General features: G+C 47.8%; 1 protein-coding gene across 1 annotated transcript in view; it reads left to right on the top strand.

Annotated features, from left to right (window-relative positions):
* Positions 1-12,500, top strand: part of aebp1b (AE binding protein 1b) — a 35,069-nt gene that overhangs the window by 21,460 nt on the left and 1,109 nt on the right. Inside the window, exons 10-15 of the mRNA XM_028579220.1 lie at positions 3,263-3,439; positions 4,432-4,589; positions 5,387-5,991; positions 7,491-7,630; positions 7,958-8,057; positions 8,654-8,820. Coding sequence (XP_028435021.1) covers positions 3,263-3,439; positions 4,432-4,589; positions 5,387-5,991; positions 7,491-7,630; positions 7,958-8,057; positions 8,654-8,820 — 1,347 coding nt within the window. The remainder of the gene's footprint in view (positions 1-3,262; positions 3,440-4,431; positions 4,590-5,386; positions 5,992-7,490; positions 7,631-7,957; positions 8,058-8,653; positions 8,821-12,500) is intronic.

The raw sequence follows: 12,500 nt of genomic DNA on the forward strand, positions 1-12,500 counted from the left end.
GTCTCCATGTGTCTCTCGTCTCTGGTAGTGGTTTTTGGGGCTGACTCGTCTGCATGTGTCTCCATGTGTCTCTCGTTTCTGGTAGTGGTTTGGGGCTGACTCGTCTCCATGTGTCTCCATGTGTCTCTCGTCTCTGGTAGTGGTTTGGGGCTGACTCGTCTCCATGTGTCTCTAGTAGTGGTTTTTGGGACTGACTCGTCACCATGTGTCTCCATGTGTCTCTCGTCTCTGGTAGTGGTTTTTGGGGCTGACTCGTCTGCATGTGTTTCCATGTGTCTCCATGTGTCTCTCGTCTCTGGTAGTGGTTTGGGGCTGACTCGTCTCCATGTGTCTCCATGTGTCTCCATGTGTCTCTCGTCTCTAGTAGTGGTTGGTGGCTGACTCGTCTACATTTGTCTCATGTCTCTGGTAGTTGTTTGGGGCTGACTCGTCTCCATGTGTCTCCATGTGTCTCCATGTGTCTCTCGTCTCTGGTAGTGGTTTGGATCTGACTCGTCTCCATGTGTCTCCATGTGTCTCCATGTGTCTCTCGTCTCTGGTAGTGGTTTTTGGGGCTGACTCGTCTGCATGTGTCTCCATGTGTCTCCATGTGTCTCTCGTCTCTGGTAGTGGTTTGGGACTGACTCGTCTCCATGTGTCTCCATGTGTCTCTCGTCTCTGGTAGTGGTTTGGGGCTGACTCGTCTCCATGTGTCTCCATGTGTCTCCATGTGTCTCTCGTCTCTGGTAGTGGTTTGGGGCTGACTCGTCTCCATGTGTCTCCATGTGTCTATCGTCTCTGGTAGTGGTTTGGGGCTGACTCGTCTCCATGTGTCTCTCGTCTCTGGTAGTGGTTTGGGGCTGACTCGTCTCCATGTGTCTCCATGTGTCTCTCGTCTCTGGTAGTGGTTTGGGGCTGACTCGTCTCCATGTGTCTATTGTCTCTGGTAGTGGTTTGGTGCTGACTCGTCTCCATGTGTCTCCATGTGTCTCCATGTGTCTCCATGTGTCTATCGTCTCTGGTAGTGGTTTGGGGCTGACTCGTCTCCATGTGTCTCCATGTGTCTCCATGTGTCTCTTGTCTCTGGTAAGGGTTTGGGGCCGACTCGTCTCCATGTGTCTCCATGTGTCTCTCGTCTCTGGTAGTGGTTTTTGGGGCTGACTCGTCTCCATGTGTCTCCATGTGTCTCCATGTGTCTCTCGTCTCTGGTAGTGGTTTGGGGCTGACTCGTCTCCATGTGTCTCCATGTGTCTATCGTCTCTGGTAGTGGTTTGGGGCTGACTCGTCTCCATGTGTCTCCATGTGTCTCTCGTCTCTGGTAGGGGTTTGGGGCCGACTCGTCTCCATGTGTCTCCATGTGTCTCTCATCTCTGGTAGTGGTTTTTGGGGCTGACTCGTCTCCATGTGTCTCCATGTGTCTCCATGTGTCTCTCGTTTCTGGTAGTGGTTTGGGGCTGACTCGTCTCCATGTGTCTCTAGTCTCTGGTAGTGGTTTTTGGGGCTGACTCGTCTCCATGTGTCTCCATGTGTCTCCATGTGTCTCCATGTGTCTCCATGTGTCTCCATGTGTCTATCGTCTCTGGTAGTGGTTTGGGGCTGACTCGTCTCCATGTGTCTCCATGTGTCTCTCGTCTCTGGTAGGGGTTTGGGGCCGACTCGTCTCCATGTGTCTCCATGTGTCTCTCATCTCTGGTAGTGGTTTTTGGGGCTGACTCGTCTCCATGTGTCTCCATGTGTCTCCATGTGTCTCTCGTTTCTGGTAGTGGTTTGGGGCTGACTCGTCTCCATGTGTCTCTAGTCTCTGGTAGTGGTTTTTGGGGCTGACTCGTCTCCATGTGTCTCCATGTGTCTCCATGTGTCTCCATGTGTCTCCATGTGTCTCTCGTCTCTGGTAGTGGTTTTTGGGGCTGACTCGTCTCCATGTGTCTCCATGTGTCTCTCGTCTCAGGTAGTGGTTTTTGGGGTTGACTCGTCTGCATGTGTCTCCATGTGTCTCCATGTGTCTCCATGTGTCTCCATGTGTCTCTCGTCTCTGGTAGTGGTTTGGGGCTGACTCTTCTCCATGTGTCTCCATGTGTCTCTCGTCTCTGGTAGTGGTTTGGGGCTGACTCGTCTCCATGTGTCTCCATGTGTCTCTCGTCTCTGGTAGTGGTTTGGGGCTGACTCGTCTCCATGTGTCTCCATGTGTCTCTCGTCTCTGGTAGTGGTTTTTGGGGCTGACTCGTCTCCATGTGTCTCCATGTGTCTCCATGTGTCTCTCGTCTCTGGTAGTGGTTTGGGGCTGACTCGTCTCCATGTGTCTCCATGTGTCTATCGTCTCTGGTAGTGGTTTGGGGCTGACTCGTCTCCATGTGTCTCCATGTGTCTCTCGTCTCTGGTAGGGGTTTGGGGCCGACTCGTCTCCATGTGTCTCCATGTGTCTCTCATCTCTGGTAGTGGTTTTTGGGGCTGACTCGTCTCCATGTGTCTCCATGTGTCTCCATGTGTTTCTCGTCTCTGGTAGTGGTTTTTGGGGCTGACTCGTCTCCATGTGTCTCCATGTGTCTCCATGTGTCTCCATGTGTCTCCATGTGTCTCTCGTTTCTGGTAGTGGTTTGGGGCTGACTCGTCTCCATGTGTCTCTAGTCTCTGGTAGTGGTTTTTGGGGCTGACTCGTCTCCATGTGTCTCCATGTGTCTCCATGTGTCTCCATGTGTCTCCATGTGTCTCTCGTCTCTGGTAGTGTTTTTTTTTTTTTTTGGGCTGACCTGCCTCCATGTGTCTCCATGTGTCTCCATGTGTCTCTCTGCCTCTGGTAGTGGTTTTTGGGGCTGACTCGTCTCCATGTGTCTCCATGTGTCTCTTGTCTCAGGTAGTGGTTTTTGGGGTTGACTCGTCTGCATGTGTCTCCATGTGTCTCCATGTGTCTCCATGGTGGGGCTCTCTTCTCCATGTGTCTCCATGTGTCTCTCCCTGGTAGTGGTTTGGGGCTGACTCTTCTCCATGTGTCTCCATGTGTGTCTCTCTCTGGTAGTGGTTTGGGGCTGACCTGCCTCCATGTGTCTCCATGTGTCTCTCTGCTCCTGTAGTGGTTTTGGGGCTGACTCGCCTCCATGTGTCTCCATGTGTCTTTCTGCCCTGGTAGTGGTTTTTGGGCTGACCGCCCATGTGTCTCCATGTGTCTCCATGTTTTGGGGCTCTCCTCCATGTGTCTCCATGTGTCTCCATGTGTCTCTCGTCTCTGGTATTGGTTTGGGGCTGACTCGTCTCCATGTGTCTCCATGTGTCTCTCGTGTCTCTGCAGGGATCAGAGCTAAGTGGATGGACCACAGGACACTTCACTGACCAAGGCGTGGACATCTTCCAGAACTTCCCCGATCTGAACCGGTTCCTGTGGGACGCCGAAGACAAAGGCCTGGTGCCCAAACTCACCCCCAACCACCACGTTCCCATACCGGACGACTTCGAGACCAACAGCTCGGTGAGGACCGGGGGACTAAATACCTAACCTTAACCCTTACCCTAACCTTAACCATCACAACTAAATGCCTAACCTTAACCCTTACCCTAACCTTAGCCATCACAACTAAATGTCTAACCTTAACCCTTACCCTCACCTTAACCATCACAACTAAATGCCTAACCTTAACCCTTACCCTAACCTTAGCCATCACAACTAAATGTCTAACCTTAACCCTTACCCTAACCTTAGCCATCACAACTAAATGTCTAACCTTAACCCTTACCCTCACCTTAACCATCACAACTAAATGCCTAACCTTAACCCTTACCCTAACCTTAACCATCACAACTAAATGTCTAACCTTAACCCTTACCCTAACCTTAACCATCACAACTAAATGTCTAACCTTAACCCTTACCCTCACCTTAACCATCACAACTAAATGCCTAACCTTAACCCTTACCCTAACCTTAAGCATCACAACTAAATGCCTAACCTTAACCCTTACCCTCAACTTAACCATCACAACTAAATGCCTAAACTTAACCCTTACCCTAACCTTAACCATCACAACTAAATGCCTAACCTTAACCCTTACCCTCACCCTAACCATAACCTAATTCTATCCCTAATCCTAAAACCAAGTCTTAACCCTCAAACAGCCCTTTAACCTTGTGGGGGTCCAGCATTTTGGTCCCCACAAAGCTGTCGGGACCCCACAAGTATACTGGACTCCTGGTTTTTGGACCCCACAAATATAGTTAAACAAGCCTACACTCACACACAGACACACACACACACATTTGAGAAACACAGATTAAAAGGGATAACTTTCAGAGTCTTAATTTTTTTTCTCAGCAGACATGGCTTGTTGTCTGTGTGACAACACATCATTGTCTCTCTCTCTCTCCCCCTCTCTCTCTCTCTCTCTCCCCCCTTCACTCGCTGTCTGTGGTTTACTCAGTAAACATACATGAGGGAATAAATCCATCTTGCTTTTTTCGTTCCAGATTGCCGTGGAAACCAAGGCCATAATCTCGTGGATGAAGAGCCATCCCTTTGTGTTGGGTGCTAACTTCCAGGGCGGGGAGCGAGTGGTAGCCTACCCTTATGACCGCTTCAGCAAGCCTGCAGTCAGCCACAAACCCCACAGCCGCAAGAAGAGACAGTAGGACCTATTCTCTCTTCTTCTGCTCCACACACATCATTTAACATCACTAAAGTTCTGTTGTTGCTGCTGACAGACTTGGGTTATTATTCTAAGTGTGTGACAACATTATGGGATGGATCCCTACAGAGATAGACCTTTTAGTTAAAGAGTAAGATCCTTTTAGTTTAACATGAAAAAGCCCCGAAATCACCATCACCAAATTACACCAGACTCCATGTAAATAATCAGGACTTTTAGCGTGTATAGAGCCAGCATATCTCCACCAGACTCCATGTAAATAATCAGGACTTTTAGCGTGTATAGAGCCAGCATATCTCCACCAGACTCCATGTAAATAATCAGGACTTTTAGCGTGTATAGAGCCAGCATATCTCCACATGTAAATGGGTGAATTAAGGGTTTATTTCAAACAAACCAGAGTGGTGATTGTTGGAACAGTGGAAAGATGAACCAAGACGGCTTTTGGTAGTTTTATTTAGTTTCTGTCCACTTTGAATGAAGTGTGTTTTATGATGATAAAAGTCCTGATTATTTACATGGAGTCTGGTGGAGTTTGGTGATGGTGATTTCGGGGCTGTTTCATGTTAAACTAAAAGGATCTTACTCTTTAACTAAAAGGTCAATCTCTGTAGGGATCCATCCCATAATGTTGTCACACACTTAGAATAATAATCTCAGTCTGTCAGCAGCAACAAACAGAACTTTTAGTGGACGCTGACTGACGCTGAATAGGGTCCAGGTTGAAACATACCAAAGTTACTCTTAAATAGTTTAACTACGATCTTTTCTTACAGGTATGAAGACGAAGGTTTTGATGTGACGGAGTGGGGAAGGGGCTACCACGAAGAGCCAGAGGAAGACTGGAGAAGCAGAGGATACGCAGAGCCAGAAGAAGAGCAGAGGGGCCATGGCTACGACCAAAACCCTGGCTACGAAGACAACCGCGGCTACGACCGCGGCTACGAACAAAACCGCGGCTACGACCAAGGCTACGAACAAAACCGTGGCTACGACCAAGGCTATGAACAAAACCGCGGCTACGACCAAGGCTACGAACAAAACCGCGGCTACGACCAAGGCTACGAACAAAATCGCGGCTACGACCAAGGCTACGAACAAAACCGCGGCTACGACCAAGGCTACGATGGTCACAACCAGGGCTACGGCCACAGAGAGGAGGAAGAGGACGACAGAGGAAGAAGCGGAGGCTACCAGTACGCTGATCCGGAGGACGAGACCCGTGCGATCCCAGACGAGTCTCTGTTCAGGTGGCTGGCCGTCTCCTACGCCTCCACGCACCTGACCATGACGCACAACTTCCACGGCTCCTGCCACGGAGACGTCGCTGGCGGGCCACACGGCATCGTCAACCGAGCCAAGTGGAAGCCGATCACAGGAAGTAAGTTCAGGCCGGAAGGTTTATCCAAAATGAATCTATAACTAAAGCTTTTTAAGCAGCGCCTTTAGGTATCTCCACGTACCTACGGCGTAGGGTCAGTATCTCTACGTATACCTATGTCATACCTGCCAACACTCCCGTTTTTCCGGGTTTCTCCCGTTTTTTAGCCCTATCTCCCGGTTTGTTAATAACTCCCGTAATTTGCAGCACGGCCAAAACTCCTTTATAAATAATCAGACCAATACGTTTGTCTAATGTTTACCAGTTGCCAGATCTTGTATGAAACGCATCCTAACACCATATACAATTTTCAACCCGTTTGTCACCTCAACCTGGCGACCTATAACCCTCAACCTGGCAACCTATAACGCAGTTGATCTCTGCTTCATGGAAAGTTCAGACCCGAAAGTGAGCAGATAAAGATGGCAGCTGAAGGTGGTGTTCCCGCAAAGAAATAGAGAAATATAGCTGTACATTTCAACATGTTGGGCGCAACAATTTCCGTGCATCTTACCTATAGTCATATTGACAACCTCCACGCTTTTTGTAAGGTTGCATTGATTTTAATGTAGCGCACGGCAGGGGAAATGACATCACCGAGCAGCACATTAAAACACAGCGGCACCATCGTGCAGAAGAGGCACATAAAGGACACACGGGAGATTTCATCCTTCATCACGAAAGAACTAGCCTGGTGGGACTGTCCTGATCTGGCGAGCTCCAGTTTTCTCCTCTCAGATCAGTCTGGCATCTTGAGATGGAGAACATTTGGAGCCGTTAGCCAAACGACCGACCAATCAGCGTTTTTCAGGTTTTGAGGCGGGTTTAGGTAGTGATAGACAGATGGTTTATCCAATCAGCTAACCAGGATTTACAGACAGCGGTAGCCGCTCGCTAATGCTTTTTTTTCTCTTGGATCCTTCTTTTGGAATATGGACCAGGAACCTGAAATGGTGTCTTTTTATTCTTTTATTCCTAAATTCTCGTTACACAAACGGTAAATCTCCTTTACCGACATGTAGCTAGCATGCTGAGCTAACGAGCTATGCTTTGCCTGCAGCAGCAGCAGCAGGGGTAGCCTGGCTTGTGTTGTATTTTCATACGTTTCGTTGATCTGATTGGTTGATTTGGCCCGTCTATCACCACCTAGGTGGTGATAGACAGATGGTTTATCCAATCAGCTAACCAGTATTTTCGCCCCTTCCCAAAAGTTCTCCAACGGAAAGTTCCCAGATGGATATGCCTCCCCCGCCCCTGCAGCATAAATTGGCCTGAAGGCAATGATGCAGATTTTTCTGTGCAGTTCAAACATCTTTTACAGCAGGTATAGAGCACACCCTGGTGGACAATATGTGCAGTTCAGGCTCAAGAGGCTAAAGTGTGTGTTTGTCCTGTAGATATTAATGATTAAAGTGTGTGTTTGTTGTGTAGATATGAATGATTAAAGTGTGTGTTTATCCTGTAGGTATGAATGGTTAACGTGTGTGTTTGTTCTCCAGGTATGAATGATTTCAGCTACCTGCACACCAACTGCTTGGAGCTGTCCGTGTTCCTGGGCTGTGATAAGTTCCCTCATCAGGTGGAGCTGGCCTACGAGTGGGAGAAGAACAGAGAAGCTCTGCTCATCTTCATGGAGCAGGTCAGTCACCTTTCAGTTACTCAGTTCATTTATATTAAAACAGAACAAGAGGAGCAGCTTTTAGTTTGGAACAAACTCCCAGGACACTCCGGGAGATCTTTTAAATTAAGACTTTAAACTTTTCTGTTTGACATTTCTTCCCTTGACACACATTAAACCTTGAACTACATTTGGAACTCTCTCTCTCTCTCTCTCTCTCCCTCTCTCTTCTCCCTCCCTCTCTCTCTCTCTCCCTCTCTCTTCTCCCACCCTCTTCCTCTCTCTCCCTCTCTCTTCTCCCTCCCTCTTCCTCTCTCTCCCTCTCCTTCTCCCTCCCTCTCTCTCCAGGTGCATCGCGGCATCAGAGGCATCGTGAAGGATCAGCAGGGGAACGCCATCGCCAACGCCACCGTGTCCGTAGAGGGAATCAACCACGACGTCACCACAGGTCCATAGAAAACATTTCCTCTCCTCCTCCTCCTCCTCCTCCTCCTCCTCCTCCTCCTCCTCCTCCTCCTCCTCCTCCTCTTCCTCCTCGCCTCATGTTTTAACTTAACAGAAAAAAACGCCATAAAAAGCGTAGTCTGTAGAATGCAGGTTTAAGGAGCTATCTTTGTTATTATCTGTATTTATATTTTTCCATTCCGAGTACTTACTTTTTCAATATTATTTATATTATGGTCACACTTAAATATCATTTATATTATGGTTAATTACTTTTGCTGTTATTTAATGACATATTATTCAATCTAATTTCACGTCAATTACTTACTTACATTACAATATTTTTCGCACTATGGCCACCTCACTTTACTTTACTTAAATACTTTTTATTGCCACTTTACATTCATTCAGTTCTTTTTGCCCATTGCCTGTTGTTTGTTTGTTGCTTTGTTTTCATTGTGGAAAAACTGCTGCTGTAATAAGTGAATTTACACATTGTGGGATGAATAAAGTATTATCTAATCTAATCTAGACCAGGAGGCTTCTTCCATTATTTTTACGGTCTATGTTTAAATGTCTGTCCCGTCTCCGTGACTGCAGCTCCGACGGGCGACTACTGGCGGCTGCTGAACCCGGGGGAGTACCGCGTGACGGCTCGTGCTGAAGGCTTCTCCCCCGTCACCAAACTGTGTGTGGTGGGTTACCAGTCCGGAGCCACGGCCTGCAGCTTCAACCTCGCCAAGTCCAACTGGGACCGCATCAAACAGGTCTGAACCGAACACACCCTGAACACATCTGTCTAGTTCAGGGGGGTCTGTAAACTACGGCTCCCTGTGGCTCCATGTGGCCTCGACAAACAGTTGTTTCACACCATTTTATATTTGTTTTATTATTGTTGTAACCCTAAAGTTTAAAATTTTTATATTCTTCATTTCAGTCAAGTAAAATGTTACAACATAGGTACGTACGTTGATACCGACCCTACACCATAGGTACGTAGATACTGACCCTACACCATAGGTACGTACGTAGATATCGACCCTACACCATAGGTACGTAGATACTGACCCTACACCATAGGTACGTACGTAGATACCGACCCTACACCATAGGTACGTAAATACCAACCCTACACCATAGGTACGTACGTAGATACAGACCCTACACCATAGGTACGTAGATACTGACCCTACACCATAGGTACGTAGATACAGACCCTACACCATAGGTACGTAAATACTGACCCTACACCATAGGTACGTACGTAGATACAGACCCTACACCATAGGTACGTAGATACTGACCCTACACTATAGGTACGTACGTAGATACAGACCCTACACCATAGGTACGTACGTAGATACAGACCCTACACCATAGGTAAGTACGTAGATACAGACCCTACACCATAGGTACTTACGTAGATACTGACCCTACACCATAGGTAATGCACGTGATACAGACCCTACACCATAGGTACGTACGTAGATACTGACCCTACACCATAGGTACGTACGTAGATACAGACCCTACACCATAGGTACGTACGTAGATACAGACCCTACATCATAGGTACGTACGTAGATACTGACCCTACACCATAGGTACGTAAGTAGATACAGACCCTACACCATAGGTAAGTACGTAGATACAGACCCTACACCATAGGTACGTACGTGGATACAGACCCTACACCATAGGTACGTACGTAGATACAGACCCTACACCATAGGTACGTAAATACCGACCCTACACCATAGGTACGTACGTAGATACAGACCCTACACCATAGGTACGTACGTAGATACAGACCCTACACCATAGGTACGTACGTAGATACAGACCCTACACCATAGGTACGTACGTAGATACAGACCCTACACCATAGGTACGTAGATACCGACCCTACACCATAGGTACGTACGTAGATACTGACCCTACACCATAGGTACGTACGTAGATACAGACCCTACACCATAGGTACGTACGTAGATACTGACCCTACACCATAGGTACGTACGTAGATACAGACCCTACACCATAGGTACGTACGTAGATACAGACCCTACATCATAGGTACGTACGTAGATACAGACCCTACATCATAGGTACGTACGTAGATACTGACCCTACATCATAGGTACGTACGTAGATACTGACCCTACACCATAGGTACGTAAGTAGATACAGACCCTACACCATAGGTAAGTACGTAGATACAGACCCTACACCATAGGTACGTACGTGGATACAGACCCTACACCATAGGTACGTACGTAGATACAGACCCTACACCATAGGTACGTAAATACCGACCCTACACCATAGGTACGTACGTAGATACAGACCCTACACCATAGGTACGTACGTAGATACAGACCCTACACCATAGGTACGTAGATACAGACCCTACACCATAGGTACGCGTGCGTGAATACAGACCCTACACCATAGGTAACGTGAGATACCGACCCTACACCATAGGTACGTACGTAGATACTGACCCTACACCATAGGTACGTACGTAGATACAGACCCTACACCATAGGTACGTACGTAGATACAGACCCTACACCATAGGTACGTAGATACAGACCCTACACCATAGGTACGTACGTAGATACAGACCCTACACCATAGGTACGTGCGTGAATACAGACCCTACACCATAGGTACGTGCGTGAATACTGACCCTACACCATAGGTACGTGCGTGATACAGACCCTACACCATAGGTACGTGCGTGAGATACAGACCCTACATCATAGGTACGTGCGTAGATACTGACCCTACACCATAGGTACGTGAAGTAGATACAGACCCTACACCATAGGTAAGTGCGTGATACAGACCCTACACCATAGGTACGTGCGTGGATACAGACCCTACACCATAGGTACGTGCGTGAATACAGACCCTACACCATAGGTACGTAAATACCGACCCTACACCATAGGTAATGCGTGCGTAGATACAGACCCTACACCATAGGTAATGTGCGTGATACAGACCCTACACCATAGGTGCGTGAATACAGACCCTACACCATAGGTACGCACGTGATACAGACCCTACACCATAGGTGCGTAGATGCCGACCCTACACCATAGGTACGTGCGTGAGATACTGACCCTACACCATAGGTACGTGCGTGATACTGACCCTACACTATAGGTACGTACGTAGATACAGACCCTACACCATAGGTACGTACGTAGATACAGACCCTACACCATAGGTACGTAAATACCGACCCTACACCATAGGTACGTACGTAGATACAGACCCTACACCATAGGTACGTACGTGCGTAGATACTGACCCTACACCATAGGTACGTACGTAGATACAGACCCTACACCATAGGTACGTGCGTGATACAGACCCTACATCATAGGTAATGCACGTAGATACAGACCCTACATCATAGGTACGTGCGTGATACAGACCCTACACCATAGGGTACGTAAGTAGATACTGACCCTACACCATAGGTACGTGCGTGTAGATACAGACCCTACACCATAGGTAAGTGCGTGATACAGACCCTACACCATAGGTACGTACGTAGATACAGACCCTACACCATAGGTACGTAAGTAGATACAGACCCTACATCATAGGTACGTACGTAGATACTGACCCTACACCATAGGTACGTAAGTAGATACAGACCCTACATCATAGGTAAATGCGTGAATACAGACCCTACACCATAGGTACGTACGTAGATACTGACCCTACACCATAGGTACGTAAGTAGATACTGACCCTACACCATAGGTACGTACGTAGATACAGACCCTACACCATAGGTAAGTACGTAGATACAGACCCTACACCATAGGTACGTACGTGGATACAGACCCTACACCATAGGTACGTAAATACCGACCCTACACCATAGGTACGTACGTAGATACAGACCCTACACCATAGGTACGTACGTAGATACAGACCCTACACCATAGGTACGTACGTAGATACAGACCCTACACCATAGGTGCGTGGATACAGACCCTACACCATAGGTACGCACGTAAATACAGACCCTACACCATAGGTGCGTGCGTGAATACAGACCCTACACCATAGGTGCGTGCGTGAATACAGACCCTACACCATAGGTAATGCGTGAGATACAGACCCTACACCATAGGTACGTGCGTATATACAGACCCTACACCATAGGTACGTGCGTGAGATACAGACCCTACACCATAGGTACGTGATACAGACCCTACACCATAGGTACGTGCGTGAATACTGACCCTACACCATAGGTACGTGCGTGAATACAGACCCTACACCATAGGTAATGCGTGATACAGACCCTACACCATAGGTACGTGCGTAGATACAGACCCTACACCATAGGTACGTGAGATACAGACCCTACACCATAGGTACGTACGTAGATACAGACCCTACACCATAGGTACGTACG

Source organism: Perca flavescens, chromosome 5, assembly GCF_004354835.1.
Source record: "Perca flavescens isolate YP-PL-M2 chromosome 5, PFLA_1.0, whole genome shotgun sequence".
NCBI classification, from domain to species: Eukaryota; Metazoa; Chordata; class Actinopteri; order Perciformes; family Percidae; genus Perca; species Perca flavescens.